At 36.1% G+C, this 16,103-nt stretch overlaps 1 protein-coding gene across 2 annotated transcripts in view; it reads right to left on the bottom strand.

Moving 5' to 3' along the window:
* LOC134531211 (dynein axonemal heavy chain 2) overlaps positions 1–16,103 on the bottom strand; it is an 864,487-nt gene that overhangs the window by 314,065 nt on the left and 534,319 nt on the right. For both annotated transcript variants that reach the window (XM_063366870.1, XM_063366871.1), the window contains 4 exons: positions 14,869–15,054; positions 7,855–7,970; positions 1,514–1,596; positions 1,036–1,114 (listed from right to left, as the gene is read on the bottom strand). In XM_063366870.1, coding sequence (XP_063222940.1) covers positions 1,036–1,114; positions 1,514–1,596; positions 7,855–7,970; positions 14,869–15,054 — 464 coding nt within the window. The remainder of the gene's footprint in view (positions 1–1,035; positions 1,115–1,513; positions 1,597–7,854; positions 7,971–14,868; positions 15,055–16,103) is intronic.

The following is a 16,103-nucleotide window of genomic DNA, read 5'->3' as shown; positions in this document are numbered from 1 at the left end:
CTTACCTGGTCAGGACAGCCAACGGCAGGACAGCCAAGGTCCACCGCGATACTTTGCGGCTAGTCCATGACCCAACAACACCTGAGATACCCCTAGCAGTACCAAGGGGATATTGTCCCAAGCCCGACCGAAATAAGCCAATCCCACCAGAACCCAAGCAAACTAGAACCTTACAAAGGGACAATGACATGGGTATCAACCCTGAAACCCCTGAGAATACTCCAGCAGAGACTTGCCTTCAGGCACAACCTGTAATGAACCAGCACAGTGCAACCGAGATTTTGGGAGTAGAGCTAGTACCCAAAATAGAGGTCAGAGAAAATCCCAGGCCAGGTTTTAATCCTGAGGCTTCCGAGTACCACCCAGTGGGAGTACCCACACAGTCTCGGCGCACGAGCCAATCCAACGAGACCGCCCCACTTGAAGCCGAACCAGCTGGGAATAGAGCCTTCCAGAGGGACAGTACCTCAAACATGATCCCAGAACCCACAGAGAAGGACCCGCCCTCTGGCGCCAAACGTTCATCACGTGAAATTGAGGGAGGCGGCGTGACACTGCACAAACTGGAGCAGCTGATGGATGGGCTGTTTCCCAGGGACCCTTTACGTCACTACAATGGTAAGGATGATTCGAATGTCCCACTCAGGTCAAGGGGCCTATCATCACACCAGCCCCAGATGTTGACGACCCCAATTTACCGGCCTCCAATACAACACCAAGGACACCATGGAGGAAACAGACTCTATTGTACGCCCTCGCCGAACCCACCACTCACCCGAACTACTTGGTGATCCAGACGGCCCAGTGAGGGTTATCATAGTTCCCATTGATGAGGATGGAGTTGGAGGTGGGGCCCAGCCCATTCGTGGCGACCCCGAGCAGGGCGAACTCGAAATCCCTGTGGCGCCCCGCGGTTCCACCCGACAACGTAGGGCCCCAGCTCGTCTTCAGTACTTCCCGTGGCAAGGTGCTTTTACTCAGCAGACGATCCCCACTCACGCCCCGAGCCCCTACCTGACAGCAGCACTCACTCACCTCCCGGCGGATAGTAGTTCCCTTTGGTTCTCTTCTCCACTCTGCTTTCAATTATGTCCTGGACATTGTTTGATGAAGTCTGCAACACAATTGTCAATGCTGTAGAAACTAGGTGCTACTAAGTAGGACAAGCAAGTACAATGAACATGCATGATTAACTCTAAACACTATTCTACAGTAAAAACACGATAGGATCAAAATAGTAATAAAATTAATATAACTGCAGTGTTTTTAATACATTATTGTAAATATGATCAAGCATTACCAAAAAGTTATAGACATTTATATACTTTACTAAACCAGTAGGTCCTTCCTTAGTTCAAACAAAATTTGAAAAAATCTGCAGTGAATGAATTCAGGTTCATCTCGATACCAACAAATAACTTTTATCCACCTCAATATAAATAATGGTTATGATAGGAAAATTACATGATGAAATATGATGTAACTAAATTTGTACGTCTGTGGTGATGGTTACCTGAGCAGACATATTGACTATCAGCACGGAGTACTTTGTGTCATCCAGTGAGTCTATTACCATTTGCACATGCGATGTTTTACCTGAAAATTAAAAAATGAGGGTTATGAGCACTGATAAACCAGAAGACAATAAATGTATAAAGTAAAAGGGCTGGATGAGACAGAAAAAAAAAGTAAATACCACTTTTGGATCTTAAATAATTCAAAAAATAAAAAGTGGCCCAAATATTAACACATTAAGCTACCAATCAGAAGAAAGGAAAAGGCAAGAAATGTGAAGTGAGTGTTTATGAAGTCAAAGTACAAGAAGCCATTTTAAGATAAGTAACACATTCACATAGCAGCTTGGTAATTCTATGAAAAATTTGATTTCACAAAAATTACTAAAGGTATGACAAGATCTTTAATTTGCTTTCGTAATGCAGTAATACCTTGATTAATGGACAGGTCATGATCCTGGAAATTGTCCGATAAGCACAATCAGTAAATTAAATCATATTTATTCATAAGGAACATTGTTAATGTCCTGGGTTATATTCCTAGGCCTTCCAAAAATTACTATTTTTATTATTTGACTCTACATCAATACATAATTCTGTTTATATATCCTGACATTTAGGAAACCCAATCCATATGTAATGAATGGCAGAAAATCTTCTTAAAATGTGACGTAAGAACACAAGAAAGAGAGAGAGAGCACGCGTGACAAGTGGCCGTTTCCGCTCACATGCCCTTGATGCAGGGAAAGCAAGGCCAGCCTTACGTAGACATTATCGCAAAACATATAAGTTAAGCCTAAATCTGGAAAACAATAATTTACGTAGAATTAAACGTGTACATTATAATATTTCACTAAATGCAATGAAGTATAAGACGTTAATATGTTTACTTTGGTTAAAAACACCATGAACGCACAGAGTCTGTACAAGGAACTAATATTGGCTGTGTGCCTTACTGTCCGGCAAGTCGGTGAACGACCTGCACAGATTCCCTTTTCATGACGGAACAGGCCGGTGGAAGGGGTGATTTGGCTGTCGTTTTCTTTGTCACACGCATCCTAAATATTAGCACTATGTTTGACCCTCCTTTTTTTCAGGTGCTGAAGAAAAAATACGCAGACACTCTTTTAATACTAGTGTCATCCTTCAGTAAACATTATGCACGCATGCAAGAATTATTCACATGTGTATACAGTGTAGTACTTGGATACTAGTGTATATACTGGATATTCAAGTAGTACCAACTCCGCCCGTTCTTAAGTTGTGACACAGAAATGTCCACAGTAACAAGTATGGCGGCCATTAACTAAATTAAAGGCAAAAAAAATACAATGTCTGTTAAATAAAATTCTGTTAATTGAGGACTTACTGTAAATTAATAAAAAAAATAACAAGCTCGCAGAAAATTTTTTTTGAAACATGTTAAAAACTATTAAAAAATTTAACTCTAAGGATTTCATAAATAAAAATCTAAAGACAATGGCTGAATACAAAATACAATGTGACTATAAAATGTGAGATGGAATTTTGATGTACTGGCACTTGCAGAAAGAACATAAAAAAGAAACCGTGCAATGCAACACTAGAAGGTTTCTGAGTGTGAGAGAGTGGTTATATTAACAAAGAGATAACAGAGATTCAAAAATTGTGAAAGGGAGACTTTTTAAGTTGTAAATGGCATAAGCAAAATTAAAAAAAAAGTTAAAAATACATGTAAATGACTATCCGTGAGAAGAAAATTGTTGGTGATGGAGGTCAGAGACCTTCCACACCTACGACCATTCAAACTTGTGCCCTTCACCCGGCAGCCTGGAGGGCCAGTATAGTGGGGCAGGGCTTCCTCTGTGTGACTTCGATGCTGTTTGGGTTGGGTAGCTCTGTTACTTTCAACAGAATAAATGACAACCATACCTACCTCTCTCTCTCTTGTAAGCAATAACCCCTATCTCATAATGTACAGTCAACTACAATTCTCTGAATATTTACAGATAACACAAAAATAGTTCATTCTTTCGAAGGGCACTATTAATTCAATTAGGATTAAGTATGACCAACCTCTGCCCTCCAAAACAAAAAATCACATATTATGCTTAAATTCCATATTCAAACTCTAGCATGAATATGACCACCTGATTTATTATAATATTAATATTTTTAATAGAAATGTTTTGCAAGAAAACTATATACAGTAGAACCTCTGTGAGTCGAACTAGAAGGGAGACGCCAAAAAATTCGAGTTACAGAGTTTTCGACTTAAGCGGATTTTGATTCGACATAAAGAGGTTGAGATTCATTCATATACATTTTGAGTTAAAGAGGTAAAATAACTAAAAATTCAAGTTGCAGAGGTGACAAACATATTTTTATTTATTATAAATCAACATTATTTCAAAACATCCTTAAAATAAAAAAAATTTGGAACTAAAAAAACAGTAATTTTTTTTTTGCTCTGTATAATTTGGTTGTTCTCTATCTATAGCATTGTCTAAGGTATAGAGAGTAGAAAATTCTTGTTCTTCAGATTTGCTGGTTTGCTCTATAAAATTCCGTAAAGTAATCAATGTGGTTCTTGCCTTTTTTGATGGAAACCCATGGATTGCATGTAGTATTATTCGAGTCTTCTTTGTCATCTAAATCATTAGTATTGGTTTTCTGAGCTACTGAATTGATAATTTGTCATCAGATAATGTCCCAGCAGTCATAACTCCATCATCACATTTAACAAAGTCCTCAAAGGATATTCCTGATTCAAACACCACTATATTTCATTCTGCAGGAAGTGAAATAGAAAAATCTTCGGTTTCAGCTTCTTCTGTTGACGACGATGAAAAACCACAGTGTACGTATAACAGTTTTTTATAGTAGTTGCAGTTACATTTCGCCAAACTTTATCGACCAATCTCATGGCTTGCAATACATCTATAGTAGAATTCTTTTTGTCTTCCATATTATCCAACATGTTCTGACAACTTCTTTCCGATAGTTGAAGTTTTTAATGATACCTTGATCCATAGGCTGTAATTTTGATATGGTATTGGCAGGCAGATATTGGATTTTAACAGCTTTCATTTGTGGAATATCATTATGTGCTGTACAATTATCAAGCAATAACAATATTTTTCTTTTTTCTTTGGCCATTTTCTTATCGATATTTATGAGCCAGTTTTTGAAAATTGCAGAAGTCATGTATGCTTTTGTATTTGCTTCATATTGCAAAGGTAGCGAGTGACTTACATCTTGAAAAACAACTAGGTTTTTAGATTTGCTGATGACCAATGGTGAGAGTTTTTCTGTGCCCGACATGTTTGCTGGTAGCAGAATAGTCAAATGTTCCTTTCTATGCTTCCTACCATGGCATTTATCATTTTTAAAAGTTAGAGTCTTATCAGGAAGACATTTAAAAAACAGCCCCGTTTCATCAGCATTAAAAATATTGTCAGGTTCGTAACCATGTAAAAAAATCTTGTCATTCACTTTTCCATTTGTTACAGGTTTCAATGTTGATACTTGTACTTTCCCCACAAACCTTTTAAAAACCAGTTCATGTCTTCTTTTGAACTTTTCTAGCCATCCATTACTGGCCCTGAAATTAGCGAGTCCCGATGATTTAGAGTATGTCTCCGCTTTTTCTTGTAACAGTGGTCCACTAACACTGATATTTTGGCTCCGACACTGCTCAAACCATTTAAGTAAGCACTCCTCTAAGCCCGGAAATTCTGCAATTCATCGTCTTTTGCAGGACAAACTTTGACCGTTTTGTATTTTTCTCATGATGTCTGATTCATTTTTTATTATTGTTGACAGACTACTCATTGGCAGGCCAAATTGTTCAGCAACATCTTTCTTCTTTTGACAGCTCTTTACAGCTTCGAGCACTTCCAATTTTTCAGCAAGACTTAAAGTTTTCAGTTTACATTTCACAGCACTCATGTTTGAACAATTTTATTTGTAAACTGTTGTACAAATTGATGTGTAGCAGTCGTAACAGTCGACAACAAATGACTTGCTTCGCTAAAGTTCAAATTAAATCAAAAATAATCAAATTAAACACCTGACACCAAGCTAGCAAACACGTGAGTCATAAATTCGTGGTAATTCTATTTATTGTATACTCCTAAATTGATTTCTAAGAAACAATGGTGTACTTACATTGTCGACAAATTCTGAAAGTCGGTAACTTATTTTTCTTCGAACTATATAGGTAATAAGTTTCAAATAATCGACTTGTAAAGGTTGTAGAATAAAATATTGCTCTGTTCGAGATACAGAGGTCCAATTTAATTTTTAGCGTTATGGAGGGAATATCTGTACCAAAATGGCTTGGAGGGACTCACTGATTATTTAGACTAATGGAGGGTTGATATTTCGAGCTACGAAGGTTTTGGGGCTTGAATGGAAGGAAACACAATATTTTTCCGAGTTTGGGAGGTATTTGACTTATCGAGGTTAGACTTAAAGAGGTTCTACTGTACACAGTATAAGAGCATACAGAATCTCCACTTGTTGCCAAAACCAAATTAAACATGTAAAGTTCATCTGCAGCTTTTTCTTGCAGTGAACACAAAGAATTGGTTACTGAAATTGTAACATAATTTTTTCAGTTCTATTACTTAGTCTTCACTGCCTTTTATATCTGTGACATAAGATTGGAGAATGGTGTGTGCAGTGATTTAACTAATGCATGGACGTGACATGTGAGGGAAAGCCAGTCTTGCCCCCCCCCCCCCCCCCCCCCCCCTCCAACGGCAGGACTGTATGCACAACCACCATTGTTACTGGCTTCTGGTGGCTCGTGATGACAAGATAACAGCATTTAATGTTGGAAAATTGTAAACCAAAATGACTTGAAATTAAGTGGTACATGTTTCATAAGTTATCTCATGCACTGCACACGTGATAATCACCTTCGCTGCATGTCCAGCCATGTTGCGCCTATGACTCATGAACGATCAGAGTAAACATGTCATGAATGGCAAAACTGTGCAGTTGCATCTATATATGCACTTGTAAATGACAAAGATGCTTCATAAATGTATTCACTGATGCAACTAAGTCCTTATATTTAGGTATTGGAGCATGAGAGGCTTGAGACTAACTTGCCCTGAAAGTTTCTGGCCTTTCTTACCAGAGCTGCTGCTGTGTGCTGACTTGCAGGACAGCGTAGTATAAATATTGGCTGAACACACAGACATCACAAATATTTCTGGTAATGTTGACAACTGTACCATTTTAATTGTGCTCAAATAAATAGGCAGTTAAAGCAGCGAATAGCTATTAAGGAAAGTGTAATCTACTGTTTTTTGATTTTAAAAGGTGTTATTAACTCGTATCATATATAATATTACGCAATGCAGTTGCCAGAATCTATGACCATACTTAACACATTCGCTAATTCAAATGCATCGCTACTTCAAAACTGCACAGATCGAACTGTGTTACTTCAAGGTGTGGCTGTACAGTCCTCCTAGTGTTAGTTTTATAATATTTATCCACAGCACTCTGGACAAAAAAACTGGGAAGGTTCCTCACTATAGGCCATGGCAATTCCCACCATTCAGTGGCACTGTGTTCGTGTTTATCACAGTGTGTCCATCGCTAATGACCTTACTGTGGAGGGCATCAGCTCCAATAACAAGAAATTACAGTCAAACATTAATAACACAAACCTTAGCAATAATGAGGTTTGAATTAACTACATATACTATTATATACCATTACAAAATTTAGTCACAATTTTTATATAATTTTTAAATAAAATTCAAATAAATTTAAAAATTGCACAAAATTTTATACCACAACAAATGTACCTTTCTTAAGGCTTGTAAAATGAAATTTGAAAATGGCTGCACTGATAGCTCAAAAAATTATTTTCTGCTATATCATACTTAAAAGTATTTAATACAGAAATATAAAGTAAAGGTTTAGAAATTACCTACAAAAGAAATACAAACAACATTTTCGAACAATAACATTTATAAGATTTCTCCCCAACCTACAATAAACCAAAGAAATGACATCAGTATTATTTTAAATAAAACTTTACATTGATTCTTTACATTATTCTTTACATTATTCTGGAATATTGGTATTAACCATCCTTTACTACATGCAATTTTTTACCGATGAACGAACCATTTCTGTATTACTCAATAACCATACTTTTGTATCAAACAAATTACTTGTCATTAAAACTCCCATCCAATTTCTAGGGACTGTGAAAACACTTTGTATTAATGAAATTTTTTTGTATTAAAAGGGTTTTTATTAATGATGTTCCACTGTATGTACACAACGAGCTACGTACAACTTGCTACTAGCTGGAAAAGTAAAGTGAGCTCACCAGTTCCAACTGGGCCAGTCAGGAGAACTGGCACAGAGTTCAACAATAATGCAGACACCAGGTATGGGTACCGAACTGTGTCTACAGTCGGCACTAAAATTTTGAAGAATGGTAGCCTACAAAAAGAAAACCACACTGTGTATTACCTACATTACAGTCAGTACATTCATTTATTTATTAAATAAAAAATAAATTGTGTAACTGAACCTAAGCATTAATGAAGTATCACAATATTTGGTACATTTTTAACTTCTATAAAAATAAGAAAAAAAGTTTGTCAAATAACACCGCAGCTATGAAATGCATACAGATTGTATAAATTTTAAAACTAATTAGAATCCATACATTTCTGTTAGCTTTATAAATTATAAGTGTAAAATAAGTTCAGCAGCAACTGCACACAGTAACCCTCAAAGTGTGTTACATATACAGTGTTAATTCTGCACAGAGCATCTGATGCCTCTACACCAGGCCAATATTCAACAGGGCTGCCCTGCACACAACACTTCCACTTTTTCCTTGAAGCATTCTACATAAAATACCTTGGCACTTTGACGTAGAGCAAAGTTTTGGTAAAGTCGTCTGACGGGGACAGACGGAAAAATACGTTGAGGGTGGTCGATCGTAGTGTTGTGACTCGATCGTGCAAATTGGCTTCCTAAAGTAAATGTGCTGTCCATCAGGAAGGTGCACCACAAGATGTGTAACTGTTGGGTACCTCTCGTGCAGTGGTAAGCCTAATATACACCATGCCGCTTTGTTGCTGCTCACATATCGGCCCGCTCTAAACATATGCACTTCGACTTGCAGATCAATATTAACATTGCCCTGCTGCTGAACAATTAATATTGCCTGGTCGCCTTTTTTGTTGATGTACTTGCAAATGTATTTTATTGCCTGGACTGAGTTACAAAACCCCACATTGATGTGGGCATTAAACATTTTGGACAGAAGGGATGCATATGGGACCACCCAGCTGCTGTCAACTACTACATCTTGTGAGGTACATCTTATTTTAATTGTACACCGTCCTCGAATGCTCTGCGTCTGTACATAGGATAGCATTTATCATTTGTTTGTATACATATTTTAAATATCGCCCGAGGATACTTTTTTGTAGATTTTCTGTTGGGTTCGGCAGTCTGCAAGTCCGTGGATCATGCACCTTGGTGACTGTGTCGTAGAAATGTTTGTCCAGGTTTGGATCAGACAGTCCGCAGATATGACCTCGTCAATTTGATTTGGGCGCCACTTCTCTGTCAACCACAACAACAAACGCAAGTGGGGTAAACCGTGGTAGTGCCACTCAATCAAGTACATAAAGAATCGTGCCTCACCAAAAACATGTCCTTTGGTGGGGAGGGCCACCAGTTTTTGCAGCTTAATTTTAAACACTCGTTCTATGACATCGTGGTGGTAGGTTGGTTTCTGTCCTTGATCTCGGTCCAAGCTGGATTACATGTACACGTGATGAATAGTCCGGCTGCCCATAGTTCTGGATGTCAGAAAATACTTCCTGTATGTAATCGTGGAAGTATTACAGTCTATTTACGAACGACGAAGGAAGCATTATAGTTTGTCCTAAGTCATTCATATTTACTCTGCCGTCGTCCGCAATGGCATCTTGTAGGTTAACATAGTTGACTGCATGCAGCTTAACAGCTTAACAGCTTAACAGCTATAAACCTCAGACGCTCACTTTCCCTCTTTACGTTCATATCTACTAAAAATTGAGACAGAAGCGCCCTACACGGCAATGGCAAATTAAAATCTTTTTTTGGAACATGAGGTAGAATGCATAGAAGTCCATACATTAAAGTTTTTTGTTTGAGTTTGGTCACCAAGTAGACGGTTTAGTTTAGGGATGCTAAAATGATCCATCTTGCGCTCTCCAAAATATTATTGTATACTGAAAAGCATTGTAAAAACGGTGCGTGTCAGCGTGTCAGTGGCGAGAGAGTCGTCATGCTTGCGCAGGAAGATGTCTCTCGGGGCAGTGGGGTCGGCGCCCACTCCACAGCTGTGACCTCAGCGGCGGCCGGTGCGTTGTAGCAGCTTGCGTACAGCCCGTTCGGTCTCTTTGGACATGTTTTCAACCACCATTATGAATTCATGCACCAAAATATTATTGTCATGTAGGACTTGCTGTATTTTTAGTACAGTCGTCCATTTGACTCCCTGAAGAATTTGACACCATCTATCAGTCTCCACTTCTTCATCTCCAATAAAGTAAAATTATAAAAATTGTGGTTGACCGTTTGGTAGAGGTAGTAATGACCCTATTCTATGAAAAACTAACCCCTGTACCGTAAACGTGAGTGAAAATCTAGGCATGTCAAGAACTCTATCTGCCCTGGATGAGGTCATGTGGAGACATGAATTATAAATTTTTATCCTGTTAAGGAAGCGCTGTGATTCATCCGTTTCACCAGAAAATAGTTCCTTTAAAGAATCCACAGGCTCTTCCCTAATGGAAATGGCTACCGTGTCTCAGAGCAACACATTCCAGCCGTTTCTTCCTTCCATTTTAGTGCCCGACAATATCCGCACGTGTTATTCATTCTGTCTAATCTGATAAATATGTGGTTAGTATAGTCTAAAGTCAGATCGTAGTCAAAAGTACATTTTCCAAAACACCCTAAATGTTCCTTGCAAACGTTTGCAGACACTGAGTTTGTCTTTGAGCAATAGGCGTCGGTGCGCATCTGTCTTTTTAGATGTCTCAGAGGCACATTGGGAGGCCTTGCGTTCTGCGTTCATCTGCCATCGGAAAGCCACCTCTACGGCCGTCTCAGAGGCCCGCTGAGATGCTATGCCTGCGCTGAGTTTTCAGTTGCTCGAGCAGCTGCCTGATGCTCCGCCTGCTCAGTTCTCCGCTGTTCTGAATGAAGCAATGTTTCTTGCTGTCTGGCTATCTTCGTAGCTTGAGCTTTCTGTGAGCTCTGTGAAAGATTCGACTTGCAAGTCATGATAAAAATAAATTCAAGTCACTAATAAAATTTACCTATAACCTACAAAAAAATTGATAAATAACAATATAAGCTTAGTCCAAAACTCATACAAAGTCAATTGTTAGAGAATAATGATAATACAAACATATCAAAAAAGAAAATAATCGAGATCCCAGAAAGGTAGCCCAGTGCCATCTATCGGCACTCGAACAAAACTTATAGCACCTATGATTGACTTGTGAATTAAAGTAACTATACTGCAGGAACCTTCTTTTCTTCCTGGATGAAAGTATTTAGTTTGTAAAAACAGGTTAGAAAAAATCTCTAAAACAAATGCTAAGCAGTCACATTTTAATGACTTTTAGTGAAGTTGATCATCTCACAGGAACAGCCAATGTTTTTGACATAAAAAGTAGCCTATGTGTTAATACAGCTTGAAGAAGTAACAAACATACACTCTCACAAACTTTTGCAAACACTAGGCAGGACATGACAGATGAACATTTAAAATTCAAGGCAACGCCATCTATTGACAAAATTCAAAACTAAACTGTTATTAGCTCCGTTAGTTCGCTAGCTGCCGCGAAACCACTAAGCGGACAGGTCTCACCAAGGAGAAATATTAGAAGTTGCCAGACTATGTGTATGACTGCGTGGAGAACATAAAGAAAAACTCACACACAATTGTATGCCTATGATCTATGATTTTCTGTTATAAAAATGAATTTACTCCTTTTTCACTCGATTTGGGATGAAATTTCATAGTAATATGTGGCCTATGTATTAATCCAGGTTTTCAGCTAGCTATATGCCAAATCTTATCCAAATCTGTTCAGCGCTTCGGGCATTATTGAGTAACAAACATACACACAAACTTACACATTTATAATATTAGTGTTACATATATAAATAATCATTGCAGTACATTCTTGGATTTAGCAAAATCACAATAGGTCACATTATGTAAAAATTTGTTTGCTTCAGTTTCAAAATAAATATGATTTGTTTTCCTTGTAATCAAGTTGTTAATTTTTTTTTAATACTAAAAAAATAAGAGTTTGTTGATGTTTCACTTCTTAAAATTCTAATTTAAATCTATGCATTCTTAAAATTTTATAATACATACACACTATACTGTATTGTAATAATCTGAGCTACTTGAGATAAAACTTAGCTAGAAAAGTACTGCACTTGCATTAACATTTAAAAGTTTCTTATAAATTGCTCAAGATCAGGAAGAGAAGCAGAGGTTGGTGAACAACCTGAGTGCCGTTGGGCAAGGAAGCAATGGCCATGAGTCAGGCAAGGAGTGGAAGGCTGGTCAGCTCTTGCAATTTATTCTTCAGCATGGGCTTAGCTTTATTTGAGCTTATTTGGGGAGTGCAAACAATCTTTAAGGGTTAACAATTGAATTTGATTCAAAAGAAAATTATTACTTTGCTTTCTTTCAAATTTTAATATTAAAAAAATTTACTTAGAGACTATACCACAGGTTTATAACAATAAAAACCATTTCTTTAAGCAATTCAGTCAACTAATTATTAATGAAAATTAGCTATACATATACATAACGAATACAGCGGGCATCAATCCAGTGATCACTCACGTGTCTAGCAATCACATAAATATTGCATCAACATTTTTTTTAATATACATAAAAATTATGTAAGAATTATTCTAGCAAATATAAAAATTATTAACATTTTTCACTAAAGAGCATTGCATTTCGCTGAAGCAAGTGAATTTTTATTTAATGCACATGTAATAGATTAAAGTAATTATTATTATTTAAATACAGTAGACTTCCGATTATATGGGTACGGATCATCTGGTTTGTGGGTTATCCGTGGCATATTTCACTTCCATAAACAATTTCTGAATTTTTGGTTTTTTATTTCTATGCGCACACTATGGCAACGAAACTTGTGCAACATTAAATCCAACGCAATTGATTAGTAATGCACTGAATTAATAATGTGACAAAACATCAAATAATATTTTGCTCTTTCCTCAATAGCTATTTGCTTCCTTGAAATTTATTTCCGATGACGCTCGAGTTTCAGCCAACGTTTACATTACACCATCCCGCATGTCAGGCGTGTCAGCAGTAACACTGGAGGGAGAAGCCAGAAGCATCCATGACTAGTTTACCTCGTACCTTCTAGGATACGCTAGTTGCAAATCATGGCAGAAACGCATCTAGTAAATAGCAGTGTCAAGAATTACGATAACAGGTTAAATAAACTTTCTAATAATAGAAAACTTTAAGTTTATGCTTTTTTAAAATCTTATTACAACTGAAGTATATCTCCTATATCAAAAACATTATTACGTAATTTGTAACTTTAACTTAGAAATATTGGAAACGCCTACATAGGAATGTTATGCCTAAACTTTATGTAAGAAATGAGACAGTGAATTAATAAATTTAATTTTAGGTGGTTTAATCTGATAAAGTTTATTTATTTAAATGTAAATTTAATGTATTTACACATACATATATAAGTAATTTATTGTAATTTTAACGGGAGTAGTGTCTTGATTAAAATGATAGTCAGCAAGCACACTAACCTGACTGGTAAACAAATTATTTTAATTAAAAATACTCTCGTATCGAAAAAACACATTTGACTAGCGCTGTTTTTATAAGCACTCTGTTATACTGGAATGAATTAGGGCATTACTTTGAGGGGCATCAGTTACATTCTAGATATGAAATTAAAAAAATTTTTAAGGTTTATTTTTTTTAACTTTGCTTTAACCATATTTTTGAATTATTCATGGAACCCTTGCGAGTCATTACCTCCAATAATTGGTAGTCTACTGTACTTACCAGTTGTAGTTAATCATAACCAATATCTGCACACCACTTGTTTAAAAATTTTGAAAAGTATTTATTTTTAATATTTTTTGTTTATATTTTTAGGCATGTTTATTATAATTGGGTACATATAATTTATTCTTTAAAGTAGTAGGGTATAGGCAGTAAAAAAATGCATTACAGATTGCACTACTGAGTGCACGAGAATGCATTGAAATGCAATCAAGGTGTAACTGAATGACTGAAATGACAGCTATACTGCTTCCCAGAGGACACAACCGCACAGCTACTACATTTTGCCTTTCCGCTGTATTGGTGAGACTTCTCCCAACTTAAAATAACACACACCCTTCAAAACAATAGGCGTGAAAAAGAGAATTAAGCATATATATGAATGTGCTATCCATACTCAGGCTGAGAAGCAATGGTGATTTGTGATAAAGGAATTTGTGGGATTTTTACAAGATGTAAGATCTGTTATGCACATATTTTCACACAGCAACATTTTATAATTTTTAGGGTAATTTATATTAAGTGTTTATGGTATATGGTAGTAGGCACCTTGCTGTGGAATATTGGCGCTCTGTAAAGTAACGCTCTCCCTGTGATGGTAAAGAGGAAATTTAGAGACACAAAAAGTCTCCAAGATTTTTTTTTATAATATTTAGTATTGGGTATTTACGTAGCCGTGATTTAAGTAAAATCAAGTTTACACATTTTGTAGAGAATGTTAAAGTTTATATTACAGTTGATATTTATATCAGTAAAATGCATTTGTTAAACCTTGCACATTTTATTGTTTTTTTTTTTCCAACCTGCCAAAGCAAAGGCTTAATTTTTTGCACTTGGCTTTTTGAAATATACCTTCTTTTGCTCAATGCCTCTTGAGTGGGCAAATTATGTGAATAATAATAAATTAATGTTTTTGAGAATATTTTTGGATTTTGTCATTTCTAATAATACTTGCCCAGAGGACATAGGGGACGTGGCTCACCTTTTGTTCTGGAGGAAAGATGAGCGGCAAATTATTTTCAGAAATTTTTATACAGTATTTAGTGTTTTATTAGGTACATATAACATGCATCAATTTGGTGATTTTTTTTTTCTTTTACTCACCAGAGAGACTCTTCTACAACCAAAATACATACACAGAACATCTCAACACTACAATACAGTCAATTAAAAAAAACTAAACTAAATTCTGTAAGAAAACAATTGTAAAGAGCTTCATAATCAACTTACGCCTTGTTGTATCGCCAGTTATCAGACAGTTTTGACTCCCACGCAACCATGGCATGTGAAGTAGGGTCGACAAAGTACTCATATACTGTGTCTTTCAGAGGAAATACTGTTTCCTTGTCACGGAAGTAGGTATCGATAAGAGTTCGGCTTGCATCGTCCACTGTGCCACAGATGGACCATATCAAACTGCAAAAAATGATAACCCCCATTAACAATCTTGCTTTAGTACCTTCACACATAAAATCTTAGATGTAAAACATAATATGTTTGTGTGAAGCTTCAAAAAGTCAAAGTCAAATTAAAGACTAATTTTATTTGACTTTGACTTTCTAAAAATTAAAGAAAAAAAAATTAACATTCTGAAGAATTACGTATTTCAGAATAGAATGCCATAAAAGTCTGAGGGAACGATGTTGTTAAGAGTTATGAATGTCAACCACAATATTAGCCACATCTGATTTTACAAGGAAGAGAAACAGTAAAATGTTAAAAATATATTGCAACTGTCAGCTCATTTTTTGAGTGTAAATGTAGTGACTGATTAGATACATACCTACTCTCACTCCACTGGCATTGAAGCAGCCCAGGCAACTGCCCTCCCCTCTTCCTAAATAAGTTTATTAATACATTTTATTTATGTTTTCTGATCATGTTCAATAATTTGTTAGTTTTACTGGTGGGATGTTAGTAGGGACTTGTGATGAAACCAAAAACACCCCGAAAAGCATGTCAATGCACGATATTGTCCACATAACACCGACATTCAAGTTAAAACACCACAAAGCACCGTAATGCATCAGCATTTTCAATAAAACTTAACTCTTATTAAAAATACTTCATCCAATAAATTTTTAATTCAATGAAATAATTTCTTTAGCATTATGTTTGTACCACAATTAATTTTAAAAATATTGGAAAAAAGTTTACTTTTTTAATTTTGCAACTTTTATTTACTTATTTTACACTACCACCTTAGAACATTTTTCAAACACACAAAAATTTAACATTTTTGTTTTATTTGTTCCGAAGAGTTAGACATGCTAATTACAAATCATTATATTGAAAAATGCATCATGTAACAGTCAAAATGACATTATATTGGAGAAATTAGTAGCAAGGAACATTTAAGAATCATTTATTTTCAGTAATAGCTAGTATATGTTTTATTAAAAACAAGAACACTGGAATCTCCTGTTTTAAAAATGAAATTGGGCTTAAAAAAAAAAAAAAAAACT

This window comes from Bacillus rossius, chromosome 3 (assembly GCF_032445375.1).
Source record: "Bacillus rossius redtenbacheri isolate Brsri chromosome 3, Brsri_v3, whole genome shotgun sequence".
NCBI lineage: Eukaryota > Metazoa > Arthropoda > Insecta > Phasmatodea > Bacillidae > Bacillus > Bacillus rossius.
The sequence above is the reverse complement of the archived record's forward strand: the minus strand, read 5'-3'. Positions and strand labels throughout refer to the sequence as shown.